Genomic DNA, 17,514 nt, shown 5'->3' on the forward strand with positions numbered 1-17,514 from the left:
GAGGCACAGCCGGCTAAGGAGGACTTGTGGTCTCCTGTCTGGGAGACGAGAATTCATGTGGTTTTGTCTGCCCCAGACGCCCAGCTGCGGGGAGATGGGGAGGGGTGGGGGGGACAGGTGCTGCTCAGGACTGCTCCCAACCACCCAAGGGAGCTCCCTCCCCGGAACTGCCCTGGGCACAACCAGCCAGGGCCCCACCCCTGCCGTCCCCATGGCAACAGGCTGGCCTGGTCCAGGGTTCACAGCCATGCAGGTTCTCAGCCTCCCCTTCCCCCATCAGGGCCATCTTCAGCTCCGGAGCCCAGATCTCTCTGAGTTGTCTGCAGAAGCAGAAAGTGGCCTTATATCACTCCCTCCTTATCTGGGAACAACTATAAAGCCTGCTTTGGGTCAGCCATGCTGACTTTCAATCCCAGTTCCTTGCTTTTTCAAGCTGTGTGACTTTAGGCTGGTGATTTGGCTGCTCTGTGCCTCAGTAATTCCTGTCTGTAAAATGAGAATAAAATCACAGTAGTGGGGTTGGAGCAATAGCACAGTGGGTAGGGCGTTTGCCTTGCATGCGGCTGACCCGGGTTTGAGTCCCAGCATCCCATCTCCTGAGCATCACCAGGAGTAATTCCTAAGTGCATGAGCCAGGAGTAACCCCTGTGCATCACTGGGTGTGACCCAAAAAGCAAAAAAGAAAAAAAAATTCACAGTAGTTTGGGGCCCAGAGCAATAGTACAGCGGGTAGGGCACTTGCCTTACACACAGCCAACCTGGGTTCGTTCCCCAGCCGACACCACCCCCCCCCCCCCACCGCCCCCGTAGTCCCCTGAGCCTTGCCAGGAGTAATCCCTGAGTGTAGAGCCATGAGTAAGCCCTGAGCACTGCTCGGTGTGGTTCAACCGCGCCCTCCCCCCCAAAAAAAATCATGGTAGCTATCTCCTACAGAAGTTGTGAACATGAAGTGAGTTTGATGCAGAGAGTGCAGATAGTTACCATTGAACAGTACATAAAAATTTATTTTTCGTCCTGGGAAATGGAGCCCTGGAGAGGCAAAACAGAGTCCAAAGGAGCCCGCCACACATTTGGGGCAAGACTACAATTATGAATCCTCTCTAAGACCAGCCTCCTCCACTGCCAGTGGACGTGGGCAGCATGCTGTTGGAGTTCCCCAAGGGTTTCCAAAGCTTCCTGTAGGCCCAGCCCCCCTTCCTGACCTCCTGAAACCTCACTACGATGGAATGGTCATTGACTAGGCTGGAAACAGCATGCTTCAGCCAGCCTGGCCCGCTGGGTGCCAAGCATAACACGGCCCCGCCCCGCCCCCATGCCTGGCAGAGGCAGTGTGGAATGAATGTGGACTTAATTAATTTATTAGTTAATTTTCTTGACCCAAACATCCTGCCAGACAAAAGCTCTGCAAGCCCCAGCTTCTAAGTCTCTGCCTTACAGGACATCCCTGTCCCTGACAACTTCCTGTCATCCCCGCTGGCCCCTATCCCACCCCACCCCCGTGGCCACTCTGTTAGGATTTCCCATGGCACATTTCCCAGGTCCTTCTGCTCCGTCAGCCAGGCCCTGACCTCCCTTCCCCTTTCATGACCCTTTGTCCTCAAAACAGCTGTTTCTGGGTCAAGAATCGTCCTCCAGGTCCCCGGGTATGTGCCGTACTCACTCCCACCTCTCTTAGGACGTGAGGAAATAAATCTGCATCCATGGAGGGTGGGGAGCTGTCCTTCTGGGACCCTCGTTCTAGTCCAAGTGGCCTGTCCACCCAGCCCTCTGTCCCCGGGGGCCACCACACCACTCCAGTCCAGCTGCCTGGTTTCCCAGGTTACGGCCTGGTCACAGAGGATTTATTTTTGCATATGGTTTGGGAGAATCTCTGTTACTGGACTAATGACAACCTTTTTTTTTTTCCTCCTTCCCTCCGATAGGCAGATTTTATAAACCAGCGCAGCTGCTTGAAGGTTTCCAAGAGAAAATTCTGCTCTGTTTCTAACCAAGGTGACAGTTCCCTCCACAGGAAGTTGCTTTTATTAAGGTTTTCTTTTTTAATCTTCTTTTTTTTTTTTAAGACTCCATCTATCAACACCTTGAGTACTATGGGCGTTTTAGTTTTTCCCCAGTTTTCCCAGAACTCACAATGACATCTAAATCACCATGGGCTTGGCCCTATACTAGGGGAAAGGTTGAAACTGAACTGTGGGGACTTTTATGACCTAAACTGAAGAATTCCAAGTAGTTTATAAAAAATACTTCCACCTGAAGATGGGGGAGACTCACATAGCTCCCCTGCCCTCTCGTTACAGGCATGTGTGAAGATTTCCTTGCAAAGAAGACAGTATGAAAAAGGGGGGAGAACGATTTTGCAGGGTAGCAGCTGACCAAGGTCAACAACAGCAGGGGCGAGAGCAGGTGCCCTGGAATAGGTGCTGAGACGCTGCTTGACCACTCTGTGCTCTTTCTCCTGCCACCGTGAGCTCTGAGAAAACCCCAGGTCTCACCCACTAGAATGCCAAGCACCGCAGAGCTCAGAGACCAGGAATGCGGCGCGTGTCCTTGTTGGTGAAATGCGCCAGTGAGCTGTCAGCCTCCACGGCAGGAGAAGCTGGGCCAGGGTCTGCAGCCCTCAGGACTTTACAACCTTTCTACAGATTGAATGTGATTCTAAAGTAAATATTTACATATATATTCACACAACACACACACACACAGAATTTTATTTGGGGGCCATATCTAGCAGTGCTTAAGGCTTACTCCTAGCTCTGTGCTCAGGGATCACTCCTAATGGGGGGACCATATGGGAAAGCAGGGACAGAATAACCCAGGTCAGCTGCATGAAAGGCAAATGCCTTACCCGTTGTACTATCGCTCCAGCCCTGTAAGTCTTTATATTTTTCAAAGTGGATCACACGTTAGGTTGTAAGCAAACTCCACAATCCAGTTCTCCTTGTTTTCCTCCGTTGCCACTATTATGTTATTGTTCCTCAGGAGCGACTATCAAATCCTGAGGGAGGGGGGGGCTCTTGATGGTATGTAGAAGATTATGTGGAACCAGGGATTGAGCCTGACCTCCTGCGTGTAAAACATACACTCCAGCCTGTTGAACAATCTCTCTAGCCTTCATTTGCTATACTAAAAGCTACACACAAAAGTAAAAACAAAATAAAACCAACCAACGAACAAAAATTTTTAAAAAAGACAGAAAGAAAAGTAAAAGAAAAAAGAATTTGAGCTGTAGGGGCCAGAATGATAGTGTAGCAGTAGGGCTTGCCTTGCATGCAACTGATCTGGGTTCAATCCTCAGCACCCCATATGGTCCCCTGAGCATCACCAAGAAAGATCCTTCTACAAAGCCAAGATTAAGCCCTGAGCACTACCATGTGTGGCCCTAAAACAGGAAGAAAAAGAAGAAGGCGGAGGAGGAGGACGAGGAGGAGGAGGAGGAGGAGGAATCTGAGCTGCAAAAGTCTTACAGTCAGAGGCCTAGAGTCTGCAGCATGGTCCCCAAGCAACACCAAAGTGCCCCTGGTAACCTCAACACGGTTGGTCCTGATGAGAAGCACCACATTTCCCAGCTGGGTTTCTTATTCTTTAGTGAGTGTGGGGAGAGGGACACCCCAGTGATGCACAGAGGCAACTCCCAGCAGACCCAGGGTTCCGGGATGCAAAGCAAGCACTTCAATCCTATGAACCCACTGATGCTTCAGGCTTGCACAACAGAGTATCACTGGAGGTGACCTCCAGATACTCGGAGTACTGCTTGGAAGACCTTCCCCAAAGCCAGCAATTAAAATAATCTCAGCTGCTGACTTAGGGGGTTATCCAAATTCCCAACTTCCAACCTCTTCTCCTGCCACCACACCTTCATTAGTGGGAGTGTTCCACATTCTCACCATTTATGGGAATGCTCCCCACCCTCACCCTCAGCGGGAGTGTTCCCCACTCTCACCCTCAGCGGGAATGCTCCCCATCCTCACGCTCAACAGGAGTGCTCCCCACCCTCACCCTCGGGGGGGAGTGCTCCCCACCCTCAACCTCAGTGGGAATGCTCCCCTCCCTCACCCTTGGGGGGAGTGCTCCCCACCCTCAACCTCAGAGGGAGTGCTCCCCATCCTCACCCTCAGCGGGAGTGCTCCCCATTCTCACCATCCATAGGAATGCTCACCATTTTCAAGCCCAGAGAAGACTCCTCTTTGCTCATCATTGTAGACCCGGTTAGTCAAGTACAGCCCCTGAATCATAGTAGTTGCAAAGACCTTATGTATCAAGTGAATAAAACTCAAGGAGAACTTGTTAAAGAAGAGAACTCAAACAGAAAATGTGGCTCTCTGCTCTCTACATTAAGAAGTCCCGCTAATCCCTGTCCTGAGTATGCTGAGTAGGAGGACTTCCAGTGGCCTGGATAGGAAGGGAGTAAGAGATGTCACATCCAAAGTGGCCTTTGGAGACCAGGCACCCGCATTTGCTTAGAATGGTATTTACTGCATCTTAACTGACAGAGATATAGGTAAACTGGGCCCTTCAAGCTGCTCCCTGTCCTTTTTCCACCTTCTTGGAGAAGATACGCTCCACTCCCCCACTCAATCAAGGTGTCAGCTCCAGGCCGCCACACCCAACTGCACTGCAGCAAGAACTGAGGGCTGGGCCTGGGAAGTCCTGTTCCTGACACACAGTGACAGCCACATAGATGCATTTACTACACTGAGCTCATGAGGAGGAGAGGGGCATCGGGAGCCACAGGACACAGGAGCAGTGGCTGGAGTGTGTGTGTGTGGTGGGAGCGGGGGGCAGGAAATCCTCTGCACAGTATTGCCATCCTCACTATGCAGAAGAGACAAAAGCCCAAAGAGCTTGGAAACTGACCCCCAAGTCACAGCTAGAGGTTTCAAATTCTACTGTGCCAGCCTCTGCAGCAGGCCCCAGCCCATGTCTCCCCTCCACCAGTCCCCAGAGCCTGAGACTCTCCTGCCTGCTGTCAGCAATGGCTCCAAGTCTCTCCTTCATCTCTGACCTCCACACGGCAGTCAGTGTCAAGCCTTTCTTTTAAATCTTAATTTGCCCATTTCCCCCTTGGAGGTGCCCTTTGCTACTCCTTTGGGCTGCCAGACTGGCCGGGTTGCAAAAGTAGAATGCAGGGAGAATCGAGCGGATTCCAAGCATTCAATTAATGACGTTTGAGTAATGCAGCCCTGATGGCCGAGTACAAACTGGAACACCCTCCCCCACCTGGGCCTTGCAGTTGCTTTTTTCCATATCTACTGCCGCCTCACAGACAGTTCCAACTTCTCTTGCGCTTGGTCTAATTTGATATCTGCTAGTCCGCGAGGGGCTTTCTCAACAAATGTTTCGGCTGATGTTAAAGGCTCCTACTCCCTTTGGCTGAGTCCTAGCCCTTTGGCAGACTGTCTTCCCAGACAGAGAAGCCTGCCTGGGCCAGAGGTAGCCCCCAGCAGTCACATACTCAGAAAGGCTCCCACACCCCCTCCTCCCTGCAGAGGGCAGCTCCAGGCCTCCCTGCCAACCCCATGCATTTGGCTGTGAGCAGTACAGCCCTCACACAGAGCCTCTGAACCAGGACACCAGAGGCACTTGAAGGCTGATGAACAAAGGATGCTGCTGGTCCAGCCAGGGGCCTCGGGGCTGCTGACTACAGACACCCTTGTGGAATCCCAACCATGAGTTCGAGTCCCGCCTCAGACTCATCAGCTGAGTGACTTTGTGCAAGTGACTTAACTGAGCCCTGGTTTCTCCTGAGTATTGTGGTAATAATGATGCCTACTTTACAGGGCTGATACGAGCCGGGCATTCAGCTCAGGCTCCACAAATGGGGTGTTGTGCCAGGTAGGGTTTTTCAGCAAAACCCTTGTGGGGTGGGGGTGAGGAGTGCTCTCCGTTTCCTCAATGGCTAAAGAGATCATGGTGGGGGTCCAGGGCTCTGGGCCCACCGTGTCAGGAAGGGGAGGAGAGGATCTTGGTCAGGTGAGCAGAAACTACTCCTGCAGGCTCAAGAACTTGCCCTCTGAAAGAATCGTCCTGTGGTCACTACCCCAAAAGGAAGGTGGGCCTAACTGCTGGCCAGCACTCCAGGGAAAGCCCAGGGGTACTGGCTTCTGGGGTGCCTAGAGGCTGGGGAACTCCAAAGCGCTGGCACTCCCTGGGGCGGCGAGCGAGGACAGCATGGCTCAGAAGCAGCCCGGGAGGACTGGGAAGAGCTCCCCGCTCCAACATGCGGCAGCACTGCCAGCTTGCTGCCATTGCTTATAACCACGAGTGGGATGACAAGCTGTCGCCTGAGACCTAGGGGCCTCCGCAACCTGGGGAAGGAGGATGAGCCGTCAACCCCTGGCCCCCTGGGCCCCTGCACCCACCCCTCCTGGAGCCTGTCTTACCTGATGCCTGAGTCACACTCAGCCTCTTGTCACTGTGAGCCGTGTTGTGACTTCCCAGCTGACAGTTTTACAACAAACACATTAAAAGCTCCAGGCTCTGGGGCTCCTGGATGAACAGCCGGAGGAAAATCTCTCCAGCCTTTTTTTTTTTTTCCAGCCCAAATCCTTCTCACAACCTCTTCTCCCCCAGGGCTGGCTCCGCTGCTTTGACTGCCTGAGCTCAGGCAAAGCAGCACCGTTTGGGAACATTTGGTGGTTGGGAGAAAGGCTGCCGCTGCCGACAGAATGACAGAACCGCGGGCACACCCCACCTCCTCCTGGATTGCGGCCCTCAAAGGCCAGGCTCATCCCTAAAGAGGAACCTGTGTCCCCTGGCAGACCCAGGTGCAAAGGCCAAGCATTCAGCTCCTCCTCAGCCCTGCCTTTGAAGGCAGCTGGTTACCACCGCAGGATTCATGGACACACAGAGTCCGGAGGGAGAAGTGTGCTTCCCTGTGCAGGGTGGGGCCAGTCCTCCTCCCAAAGGCCCTCTGGGGTGGTGCAGCTCTATCCCCACTTTCCAGATCTAGAAACTGAGGCTTAGAGAAATGCAGAGCCTTGCTGAAATCCAGAGCCGGGAAGTGAAGAGGCTAGAACTTGTATCTCCTTTTGCCAGCTTGCTTTCACCAAGGTGGTGTGCCGCCAACAGTTTTCTCTTGTCCCGTTAGGGAGGACCTCAGGGCTGCAGGGAGGGAGAGTAGGGCAAATCCAGATTGGATGAACTCTCTTCAGAGATGTCTGGCCAGGGCACAGGTCTCTCCTACCATTTGAACCCAACTTGTGTGCACTTCACACACTACCTCAACCAGCGCCTTCACCCCCCTCAACCCCATTCTTCCTGTCACCACCAGCAGACAGAAAGCAAAGTCCCAGAACCAAAGCAAAGCAGAAAGGAGTGACACAGGAACAGCGTTTGTTTTTTTTTTTAGTTTTTTTTTTTATTGTACATCCGAGAAATAGCCCTGTGTGCTGGTTAAAGGTGCAACATACAGAATATTGAATTAAGAAAAGAGGGAACAGGGAGGGATATCCAAGAAACCTCTTGAGGTCCAAAGTTGCAAACAAAAAATGGTAAAAGATTTCCTCACACAAGAGGCATTTTTGCAAATTCCATGCAAATCAGGCAGCTGGTGTGCCTTAAGAAACCCCCCATAAATAACAGAAAGAGACTCCAGCATTCCTGCACGGGGACGCAGAGCACAGGGAAAAGAAAAGAAACCAAAATGCCTTTTGGCATTTCAAGATATTTGGCACTCTTGTGATTACATTTTTTTACAGTCCATTAAAGAGAATAAACTGACACAATATTAGAGGAAAAAAACAGGCTGCTCACACAACAGACTGCAGGGAGAGATTAGAAAAAGCTCAAGCATATTTTTTTTTGTTTTTCCGCATGTGTTTTTTTTTTCTCTCTGACATATAAAATGTGTCCATTTGCATTAACTTGGGCAAATAGCTTGCAACAACAAAGAAACACAAGCTTTACAATTCATTTTTAAACAAAACACGGATTCTAAGTATCATTCCTTAGAAAAGTTCTCTAGTTCTCAACACATTCCTGATAACTTCAAAAGATAACCAAAATAAAAACAATATCTATATAGAAACCGTTTTTCTGATTGTTTTTTGTACATCCAAGGATAACAACATTAAAAAAATAAAACTGGACAGCATTTCACAGCCAAGTGCACAGAATCATTTTTGCAAGATTAAATAATGTAAACATTGGGAACAGCCAAATCAGCAAAGAATGCCCACACCTCAAAACACAGGTGCTGGCGCTTCATTATTTCAGTGGTTCAAAATCCATATCTATCATTGCGCAATATTCACTGTATATAAAAAGAAATGGATATTAATTTTGACAAATAGCTGCAACGGAGACTTTTTATTTCTTTACGTGTGTGTATATAGTGACTTTAAATTTTTTTAATTTTTTTTTTTTTAATTTTTGCAGGAGCCCAGAGCCTTCTCCTCCTTCTCACGCCTCATCTGTCTCCCGGCCTGACACGAGACACAGGTTGTTGTTTTCATCCTGGGTAGCGAGCTAGTAACAAATTTCAAAGTGCTCTCTCTTCTTCATGCTTTCTGCCAATAACCATTACCGCCGTTCTTACGCTTATTCTCTCCCTTAACTCATTGTCTTTGGGGGGCTTAGACACCGGGAGGTGCCTTGTCTGTCATATTTTTCAGCACGTCATCAATCCTATCATCTTCAATAACAACTGCAAAAAAGGGGGGGGGGGAGAAAGGAGAGGTGAGCGAGCTTGGGCCCCGCCGGGGGTCTCCGACGCTTCCAGTCCTGCACTGGGGCACAGCAGAGCGCGGGCGGGGGGAAGGACGCGGGAGAAGGGCTCCGGGCACACCCACACTTGCCCCATCTGCTCCAGCCCCATCCACTGCCTGGGGAGGGTCGCCTGGCTGCTTTCCTCTGCACCATTTCCTCCCACCCCAAGCTGAAATCCCCGCCGGAGTTCAAGAAAAGGAAGCCGGGTGGGCGAAACCACCCTGCTCACCCGATCCGACCCACCCCACCCTTCCCCGGCTGCGAATTTGGAGACTGGAGGGTGGAGGGTGGGGAACGAGGAGCAGGGTCGGGTGTGGGGTGGGACGGACCCACGATCCCCTCCAAGGGGAACCTCCGGGAAAACGCTCGGAGCGCCTAGCGCCGATTGCCACAGCCGGATGCGGAGGCGGGGGGCGAGGCGGGACGCTGGGGTTGGGGGCGAGTTCCCAGGCCCTGCAGGGTTCTGGCTCCACGGCCGGTGCCTCCCCGCGCCCGGAGGAGGCCGGAGCCTTGAACACTCTCTCCATCGCGACCCAAAGTCGCCTTCCTCGCTCCTTCCAGAGTCACCTGTCGTGGTTCTCTAAGGGGCCTTGAGCTGGGCGCGGGGGGAGGGGGCGTTGGTCACCCCCCCATTGTTTCAGCGGGTTCCCCGAGCTCCCCCCGACTAGCGCCCGGCTCTCCGGCTCCGGCTCCGTCTGCCCGTCGCGATGCTCCCGCACCGCCCTCGCCCTCCTCCCCCCGAGCTCTGCCTCTCCCGCAGCTGCCCGTCTCCCTCAGCGCCCCCGCGCCCCAGGGGCCCCTCTCGGAGCCTCTGCACCCCACCGTCCCTCGGGGGCCCTTGCTGCTCTTGCGCCCAGCCTTGCCAACCCCCTTCTTTACCCCGCCGAGAAACCACGGAAAGCCGGTTGGACAGCCCCCCCCCCCCCCCGCCCCAGCCCTCGATCTTCCCGGTGCGAATGGGGTCCTCCGCCGCAGTGCCCCCTCCCCAAGCGGTCCCCTGGGGAGCCCCGGGACACCCTCCCCCTAGCCGTAGGACGAGTGCAGCTGCGAGTCCATTGCGCAAAACAGGGGGTGCGGGGGGGGGGGTGAAATCCAAAAGCAAAGTTTGGCGCGGGTGGAGACCCGGTTCTAACCTTCGGGCGCGGGCTGCAGGCCGGGCCGCCACGCCCCCTGGGCGACCCCGCGGCAGGTGGGGCGGCGGGGAGGGGGGAGGTGTTCCCGCGGCCAGACCCGCGGGCCCGGAGCCCCCCAAGTGCGCGCGGCGCGGCTCCGCGGGGTCGGCACCTGCTCGGCGCGAGAAACGGGGGTGTCGGGGAAGGGAAGCGAGCGGCGGACTCACCCCGCTTGCTCCGGCCGATCTGGCCCAGCTTGGGCGGCCGCTTGTTCTGCCCGGCGCCGAAGAAGTTGTTGGTGTCCTGCAGGCGGCAGGAGAAGATCTGGCCCACGTCGCCGCCGTCGCCGTAGGCGCTCAGCTTCTCGTCGCCGTAGGGCAGCACCTCCGACATGGTCGCGTCCGGGGGCTCCGCGGCGGCGCCTCCTCCGCCCGCGTCCCCGCCCGCGGCGGACAGGGTCAGCGGCGCTGGGGCCGGGGATGGCCGGCCGGGGACGGCCCGCGGGCTGCGGCGGCGCTGGCGCCGGCGAGGGCTCCGGGGGCCCCGCGAGGGCACGAGCGCACTGGCCGCCCGAGAGCCGGCGAGCGCCCGCGGCTGCGCTGCGCTGGGCTGGGCACGCGAGCGGCGGCGGTGGCTGCTGCTGCTGGGCTCGGGCGAGCAGGACTCACATCGTCGGCGCGCGGGGCGCGGGGCGGGGGCCCGGCCGGGCGGGGCCGAGAGCCGCGGGGAGGAGGAGGCGTGGAGGAGGAGGAGGAGGAGGAGGCAGAAGAGGAGGAGGAGGAGGCGGGTGTCCCGGCGCTGCCCGAGGGCGCGGGACCGAGGAGGGCGCACCCCGGGGAGCCGAGCGAGTGCGGCCCTGCGGCGGCGCGGCTCCGGCGAGGCTGAGTGGGGAGGCGCGCGGCTGGGAGGCTGGGCGCCGAGCGGGAGGAGGGGAGGGGACCCGGAGCGCGCGGGGGGCGGGGGGGGTGGGTGGGCGCCGGGGAACCACCGGGAGGAGGGACCCGCTGGAGGAGCGAGCAGGGGGGCCCGCCGGGAGCGCGCGCGTCCGGGAGGCCGAGGGTCGCAGCGGGAAGGAGCGGAGCGAGCGCCGAGAGCGGCTGGCACAGCCCGCCAGCCAGAGAGCGAGCGAGCGCGAAAGCCCGCGGCGGCGCGGAGGAGGGCCGGGCGGACGAGAGGAGGGGACCGGCCCGGGAGAGATCCCAGGAGTCGGGCGACGTCACGGGGCCGCGCCGGCCGGCCGCCAGCCCCCGCCCCCGGCCCGCGCCGTCCCGCCCGCGCCCCGGGCCCCCGGGAGTCCCGCCCCGGCCGGCCGCCGCCGCCCCGAGCGCCCCTCCCGCGGGCTGTTTACCCGGCCCTGAGCCGGTGCGCGGCGACTCCCTGGGGGGGGCGGCGGGGGGTTCCGGGGACGCGCCCGCCCGCGAGGATCGGAGGTGGCGGTGCGTCCCGAGTCCCGAAGCTGGGGGGGGGGCGAAGGAGTTGGAGTTCACCAGGACCCCGCAGCAAACTGGGGAGCCCCCATGCCCCACCCCCACTTGCAGGGCCTCTCCCGCTCCCTCCGCCTAGCAGCGCACCCGGGAAGGCCCCGCTCGTGCCTCGGCGAGGGACCCGGTTCCCGCGGGACCCCGGGGTGGAGGCGGCCGGGGAGGGACGGGCAGCCCCTCCTCCCGGAGGAGAGGGGAGCGCCTCATTACGCCGGGCTCGCCCGGGATGCCCGCTCCCAGCCGCCACCGGGGATGTCCCGGGCCTGCCGTCCTCTCTCCTCCGGGACCTCCCTTCCAGCAACAGCCAGGCGCCCTGGGGAGACACGGCAGTTTCCGAGCCCAGGAGCAAGCCCCCTGATCCCGGGAGGGCCACTAGGGCAGCCCCAGAGGCCTGGCAGGCGCATCTGCCAGGCAGATGGTAACTCCGAGGGGGGCAAGCTGCGTGAGAAGGGCTCGTGGCCCTCGCCCGGAGCCTGCACACCTGCTCTCCCCCCCGGAGCGCACCGCACCCTGCCGTGCGGGGCCAAACTCGATGGAAGCAACGGGCAACCGTCCCAGGATCGCGCACCCTTGCTGCAGGCAGGGCGAGGTCACCCAGCTCGAGGTCTCCAAGGGCTCAGCTGCTGTCCTGCCAGGGGGCCCGTTCACAGGCTTGGGGGCACCATCGGTCTCAGACCTGGGAACCTCGACTGCTGGGGACAGGAGCTCTGGTGGGGAATGGGGGTGGTTTCCTTTCACTTAACATGTAACGTAACGTATCATCTGAAAAGGGGGCTGCCTGGGCCTGCCCTGCCCCCTCTCCAGCCTGGAAAAGGGTTGCCTGGGCCCTGGAGACATCACACCTTGGGGAAGAGAGCAGGAAAGGGGTTGAAAAAATGGAGGCCACGTGACTGATGGAATCCAGGGTGGTGGGTGGGGGGGACTAGAGAGGGGAGTGGGGAGGCATGTGGATTCGTGCCTGGGTTTGAATCCCAGTCCTGTCAGTTACTCTGCTGTGCGACTCTGGGCAGGTTATGGCCCCTCTCTGAATTTCCGGCATCACAGCTGTAAAATCAGCTGTGTGGCTGTGGTGCCTATAAGCCAGGCAGGGCTGCTGTGTTCAAAACAAAACAGAACAAAACATCCTGCTGCTGTGGCCCCTCCAGACATCTCAGAGCCCACCTGCAGTGCAAGAAGGAGCAAAGTCCTGTTCCATTTGGAGGCAGCAGGACTTGGAGCATCCCTGAGCAACTGCCCAGCCCACCCTTCCTTGCCAAATGGGGAAACTGAAGCCCAGAGAAGGCCTCCCCGAACCCCACAGCTTGGATGTGGGAGAAGCAGCCTGAGGGCCCCAGTCTGCCTTTGCTCTGACCTCCTCCAGGGACTGTCGCCATTCATGAAGGCTTTGCTTACTGAGTGTCTGCTTTGAGGTTAGCAAAGGGCCAAGTGCTGGGAGAGAAAACAAAAGCCCAGCAAACGGGAGGATAGAGTTACAAGAAGGGTTTACATTTGTGTGGTGCTATTCTTTCCCCCAAAGCATTTTCACATCCATTATTGACCTTGCTTCTCAAAATAAGTGCCTTTTGAGGTAGAAAGAGGAGACACAGCAGCCCTGTTTAACTGATGTCGCAGAAAATGGTGACTTGCCAAGGTCAGACGCTAGAGGTGGAGCCAGAAGTGACCCATGCTCCCCAGCTGTGATTCCAGGGGACACCCCACATGGATGGCAGCATGGAGGGCTGGGACCACCCCACTTGCCCTGTACTCCCCCTGGCTCCTTCCAGACAGCTGAACTACCTTTACATATTGTACACAAAGCATGTTGGAGAGAGAGAGAGAGAGAGAGAGAGAGAGAGAGAGAGAGAGAGAGAGAGAGAGAGAGAGAGAGATGGCCAATCCCTGCACATACAGCAAGGAAGACCAAGAAAAGAAGCTGGCATTCATTGTCCCATCTGCTTTCAGGTTACCATACCTGGTAATAAGGTTAGAGGTGACAGTTTCCCTCTCTATCAAGGCATTAGCCCAGAGTGAAGGCGCCAGCAGAGTTCAAATCCTTGCCCTGCTGAGTGCAAACCCTGTGATTGTGCCACTGCTCTATGACTCAGTGTCCTCATCGTTCCACTGGGGATAATCATTATCCCTACTTGGTGCTTGACTGGGGAAAGAGACCTTCCACCTATCATCTGATTGGAACCCAGTGAGACCTCAATAAACGTAGGTATTATTTTTAGCGATTGGCACTCTATGTGGCCTGAACCAGCAGACTCACTCTCCTTTAGGCCGCTGATGCCACGTCAGAAAATGGGCAACTTGAAAAAAACGAACCTTTTCTGTCAGCTGCAAAAATCAGCAGCAGATTGAAATAAATGGAATCTGTTTAAGGTGAAAGGTGAGGCTTTCCTTGCAAGCCTCCTGGGTGAGCCCCTTCCCCAAACCTTAGCTCCTTCCCCAAACCCTGCTGACTTGAGACTCAGAACCAGGCTGTCTTCATGGGCCCTTTCTGTAGACATTCTAGAGTGCAGAAATATCAATGCAAGCTATGGCATGCATTGAGTGTTCCCCACCCCACCTCACTGCTGGTGGGCTAGAGAAAGAAGTCAGCCCAGCAAAGCAGGTAGGGCACTTACCTTCCCCCTGATTGGCCCAGGTTTGATCCCTAGCACCCCATATGGACCACTGAGCACCACCAGGAATGATCTCCTGAGTACAGAGCCAGGAAAAAACCCTGAGCACTGCCAGATATGACCTACCCTTTCCCACCCTCACCAAACAGGAATAGATGCTTGGCACAGTTGACTACACTCTGTCCCCTACCCCGTCTCTTATCCAAATGGCATGGGCAGCTGTATCAAGACAACGAAACCTAGACTTGGAAAAAATAACTGTTGGTTCCTCCAGCCCTGGGTGCAGCTCAAGTCCCAGAAGCCTCTAGAGATGGAGCACTGGGCAAGCTGAGCCTGGCCAGGGCGATTCAGTTGCAGGGCTGTCAATGGCCAACTGGTCAACCTTCAGAGATGGTCAACACTTTGAACCAAGGCTCAAGAAAAATCATGGTTCCCCCACTCCTACAACTTTGACATAGGTGTGGCCAATTCCCCACCTACCCTGAAAGGGAAGGCCCTGTTCCCCACTCCCCACAACATGCCAGGTGTGGAACACTCAGGGTGACAGGAGAGCAGTGAATATTGGAGGAGGCTCACTGGAATCAGAATGCTTAGAGAAGACCCGTCGTCTTCCATCTGCTCAGCTGGCATTCATGCACTCATTGCACACAGAGTCCTCTCCCCAAAGCAACTCGGTTCTGGTATTTGCCATGCACGACTTTCCCTTGTTTCTTTGTTTAATCACCAAGATTCTCTCTTCAAGTGAAATCTTACAGGAAACGGCAGTTGATGTTTTTCACGGATAGAAAGCAAGCTGCTGGGGAGATTGGGGCTCAGGACACCCATACTCCAGTTGATCTCCAAAGAGTACCCACGACTCTGTAAAGCTAAGGTTTAGAGCTCAGGTTTAGCCTGGAGTTCATCTGGTTTAACCCCCTCACATTACAAGGGCCCCACAGATGTGCTGGAACCCAGGTCTCCTGCAGCTCAGGTCACACACGACACTCTCTGCCTCCAGCCACGCACAGCTAGTTGAAAGATGAAAGGAGTCTGTTTCGAGAATCTTCTTTCAATCAAATTTATTGTGTCTTTAAAACAAAATAAATTAAAAGATTACTATATATGTATATGTGTATATATATACATATATAGTGATCTTTTAATGTATTTTAATCTATATGGACCATACATTGCACTCAGGGCTTCTTCCTCTGTCTACAGTCAGGAATTACTCCTGGTAGTACTTAGAGGATCATATAGGAGGCTGGCAATTGAATCTGGATCAGCTGCAAGCAGGTCAATCGCCCAACTCACCGTACTATCTCTTTGGTCATTTAATTGCGGGGTGGGGGTGGGGGTCACCTACATAGTACTCAGGAGGTTCGGGGCAACTCCTGGCAATTCTTGCCCAACTGCACCTGCAGTTCCATGCAAGGACCTGAGGATGTGGTGCTGCTCAGGCCTGTGGTGTCGGGGATTACTGGAGGCTACCAGATGTGCTGGGAGCCGCCAGAGTTATATCCAGATGTGCTCAGAGGCCTCCAGGGCTGCTCCTGGAGATGCTCAGGGGACCATGTGGTGCTGGGAATCCAGTCAGGTTTGGAGATCCAAGGTCTGCACTTTAATCCCGGTACTATCTCTCAAGACCCTGTGAGGTATACTTTTGAAGATTTGATTACAGCAACACACCACAAAATGAGAACCCCACTCTTTTCATGACTTAAGATAAAGTGAGGACAGCTGGGAACCAAATCTCAACAGGACACAGATAAGGGCATCTGGGTCCTGACCATATCCTCCCAACCCCACCAGCCTTGGCCCTCACATTGAGGAGATTGGAGAGGAGGGATAGGCACCAAAGATTGGGGCATGGAGGATAGATGGAAGCATGGGATATGGAGATGGGGGATCAGGGAGCATGGTACGTGGAGGATGGAGTATTGAGAATGAGGGTCATGGAGAATAAGGGGGCATGGAGGATGGGTGACATGGAGGATGGGGGCATAGAGGTTGGTGAGGAGGAGCATGGGGGCAAGGTGGATGGGGGAACATGTTGGATGGGGCCATGGAGGATAGAGCCATGGAGGATGGTGACATTGAGGATGAGGGCATGGAGGATAGGGGCGTGGAGGTGGGCCATGGAGGAAGGGGGACAGAAGACAGGGGCATGGAGGATGGAGGGAAATGTTGGATAGGAGCATGGAGGATGGGGCGTGGAGGATGGGGCATGAAAGATGGGGACACATGGAGGATGCAACATGGAGCGTGCGATGTGAAAACTCCCCCTCTTGGGTTTCACCTTTGCATTGAGCGCTCCCAAGAGGCCTGAAGTTCCCTGACCTTACCAGAGCCTTGCGTAAAACTGTGATCCAGAGGGACCTGAGGTGCTGATCCCACCACACGCAGAAAAGACAGCCACCTCCCTCTGACCCCAACACTTATCCCCTAGGTACTAGTCAGAGCTTGCAAACTGAGGGGTGGCAAGGCAGGAGATCATGCATGAGACTCTGGGACCAGGTATGTGCACTAGAAAACAGAAAAGAAAATAGTGCTGAGCCCAGGGCTAGCTCAGGGATAGAGCACCTTCCCTGCAGACACAAGGCAGGGATTACTGGAGGCTACCAGATGTGCTGGGAGCCTCCAGAGTTATATCCAGATGTGCTCAGAGGCCTCCAGGGCTGCTCCTGGAGGCCTCACAAGAGTTTGATTCCTGGGAGTTTGATTCCTGGGCACTGGGTGTTGGGATTTCTGGACCCACAACCAAGTGTGTGACCCCCAAGCTATTGCAGCAACAAAGAGAAGGAAAGGAGAGGGCTTGCAGAATCAAACCCAGAGCCTCATGCTACACACACAGCAGAGAGAGAGAGAGAGAGAGAGAGAGAGAGAGAGAGAGAGAGAGAGCACAGAGACGGGAGCCAGGCTGACTCTCAACTGTTGGGTAACACTGCCACCGTGAGGACAACTGAGGCAAGTCCTTCTGCCTTGCTCTGCACCCCACTTCTTTGAGGAAATAGTGCATTGTGGATCCAGGAGAGCAATCCTCTTCCAGGCCAGAGACGGGGGTTTGGGAGGCAGAGGAATGACCCCTTCAGGAATTTGAGAGCAAAACAGGAGTCTCTTTCCCATATGCAAGAACTGGCCTTTGTTGTTTCCAGGGACTCTTTGAACCCTGAGGACTGTAGCTAAAGGACAAAGAACTGCGCCCCAAAAATTACATTCTCTTTACAAGATCCTGTGGCAAAGCTTTCTACACCTTAAGCCCAGAGGCCCTCCCTGACCCACACACCCAGGGATGAAGCCACTGGGCACAGAGCTAGGTGCTAGCCCCACAGTCCTCCCAAGCCTGCCTATCCCGAGGAGTCCCCAGTGTTCTGATCACCCAGTGAGAGTCAGAGCAGGGGGACTCCCCACAGGAAGCACCCAGGCACCGCTTCAGGGCTGTGTCCCCAGAACCCAGCATGAACACAGGGACAAGGGTGAAGGCAAAGACCCAAGTTTTCCCTATTCCCATCCTTCTTCACTCTCAGAGCCAGAATTTCTCCCAGGTATAATAAAACAGGGTTACCGCATCAGTCCCAAAAGGGGACTTTGGGGTCAGATGAGGGACTAATGGGACTTACGAGCAGGATAGGA

General features: G+C 55.5%; 1 protein-coding gene across 1 annotated transcript; it reads right to left on the reverse strand.

Annotated features, from left to right (window-relative positions):
- Positions 1-7,331: 7,331 nt before the first annotated feature.
- On the reverse strand, positions 7,332-10,347 carry CAMK2N1 (calcium/calmodulin dependent protein kinase II inhibitor 1). The gene is made up of 2 exons (XM_056122622.1): positions 10,046-10,347; positions 7,332-8,644 (listed from the first exon to the last, which is right to left on the reverse strand). The coding sequence occupies exons 1-2, from the start codon at positions 10,209-10,211 to the stop codon at positions 8,574-8,576; spliced, it is 237 nt and encodes a 78-aa protein (XP_055978597.1). The 5' UTR covers positions 10,212-10,347; the 3' UTR covers positions 7,332-8,573.
- Between the last annotated feature and the right edge of the window lie 7,167 nt (positions 10,348-17,514).

The sequence above is a fragment of the Sorex fumeus genome, unplaced genomic scaffold (genome assembly GCF_029834395.1).
Source record: "Sorex fumeus unplaced genomic scaffold, SorFum_2.1 ptg000047l, whole genome shotgun sequence".
Lineage (NCBI taxonomy): Eukaryota > Metazoa > Chordata > Mammalia > Eulipotyphla > Soricidae > Sorex > Sorex fumeus.

Excerpts from the sequence above, each read along its gene's own strand:
- CAMK2N1 (XM_056122622.1), bottom strand. The coding sequence starts at position 10,211 with ATGTCGGAGGTGCTGCCCTACGGCGACGAGAAGCTGAGCGCCTACGGC. Across the intron at positions 8,645-10,045 it reads GATCGGCCGGAGCAAGCGGG|TTGTTATTGAAGATGATAGG; the intron begins GTGAGTCCGCCG and ends CCTTTTTTGCAG.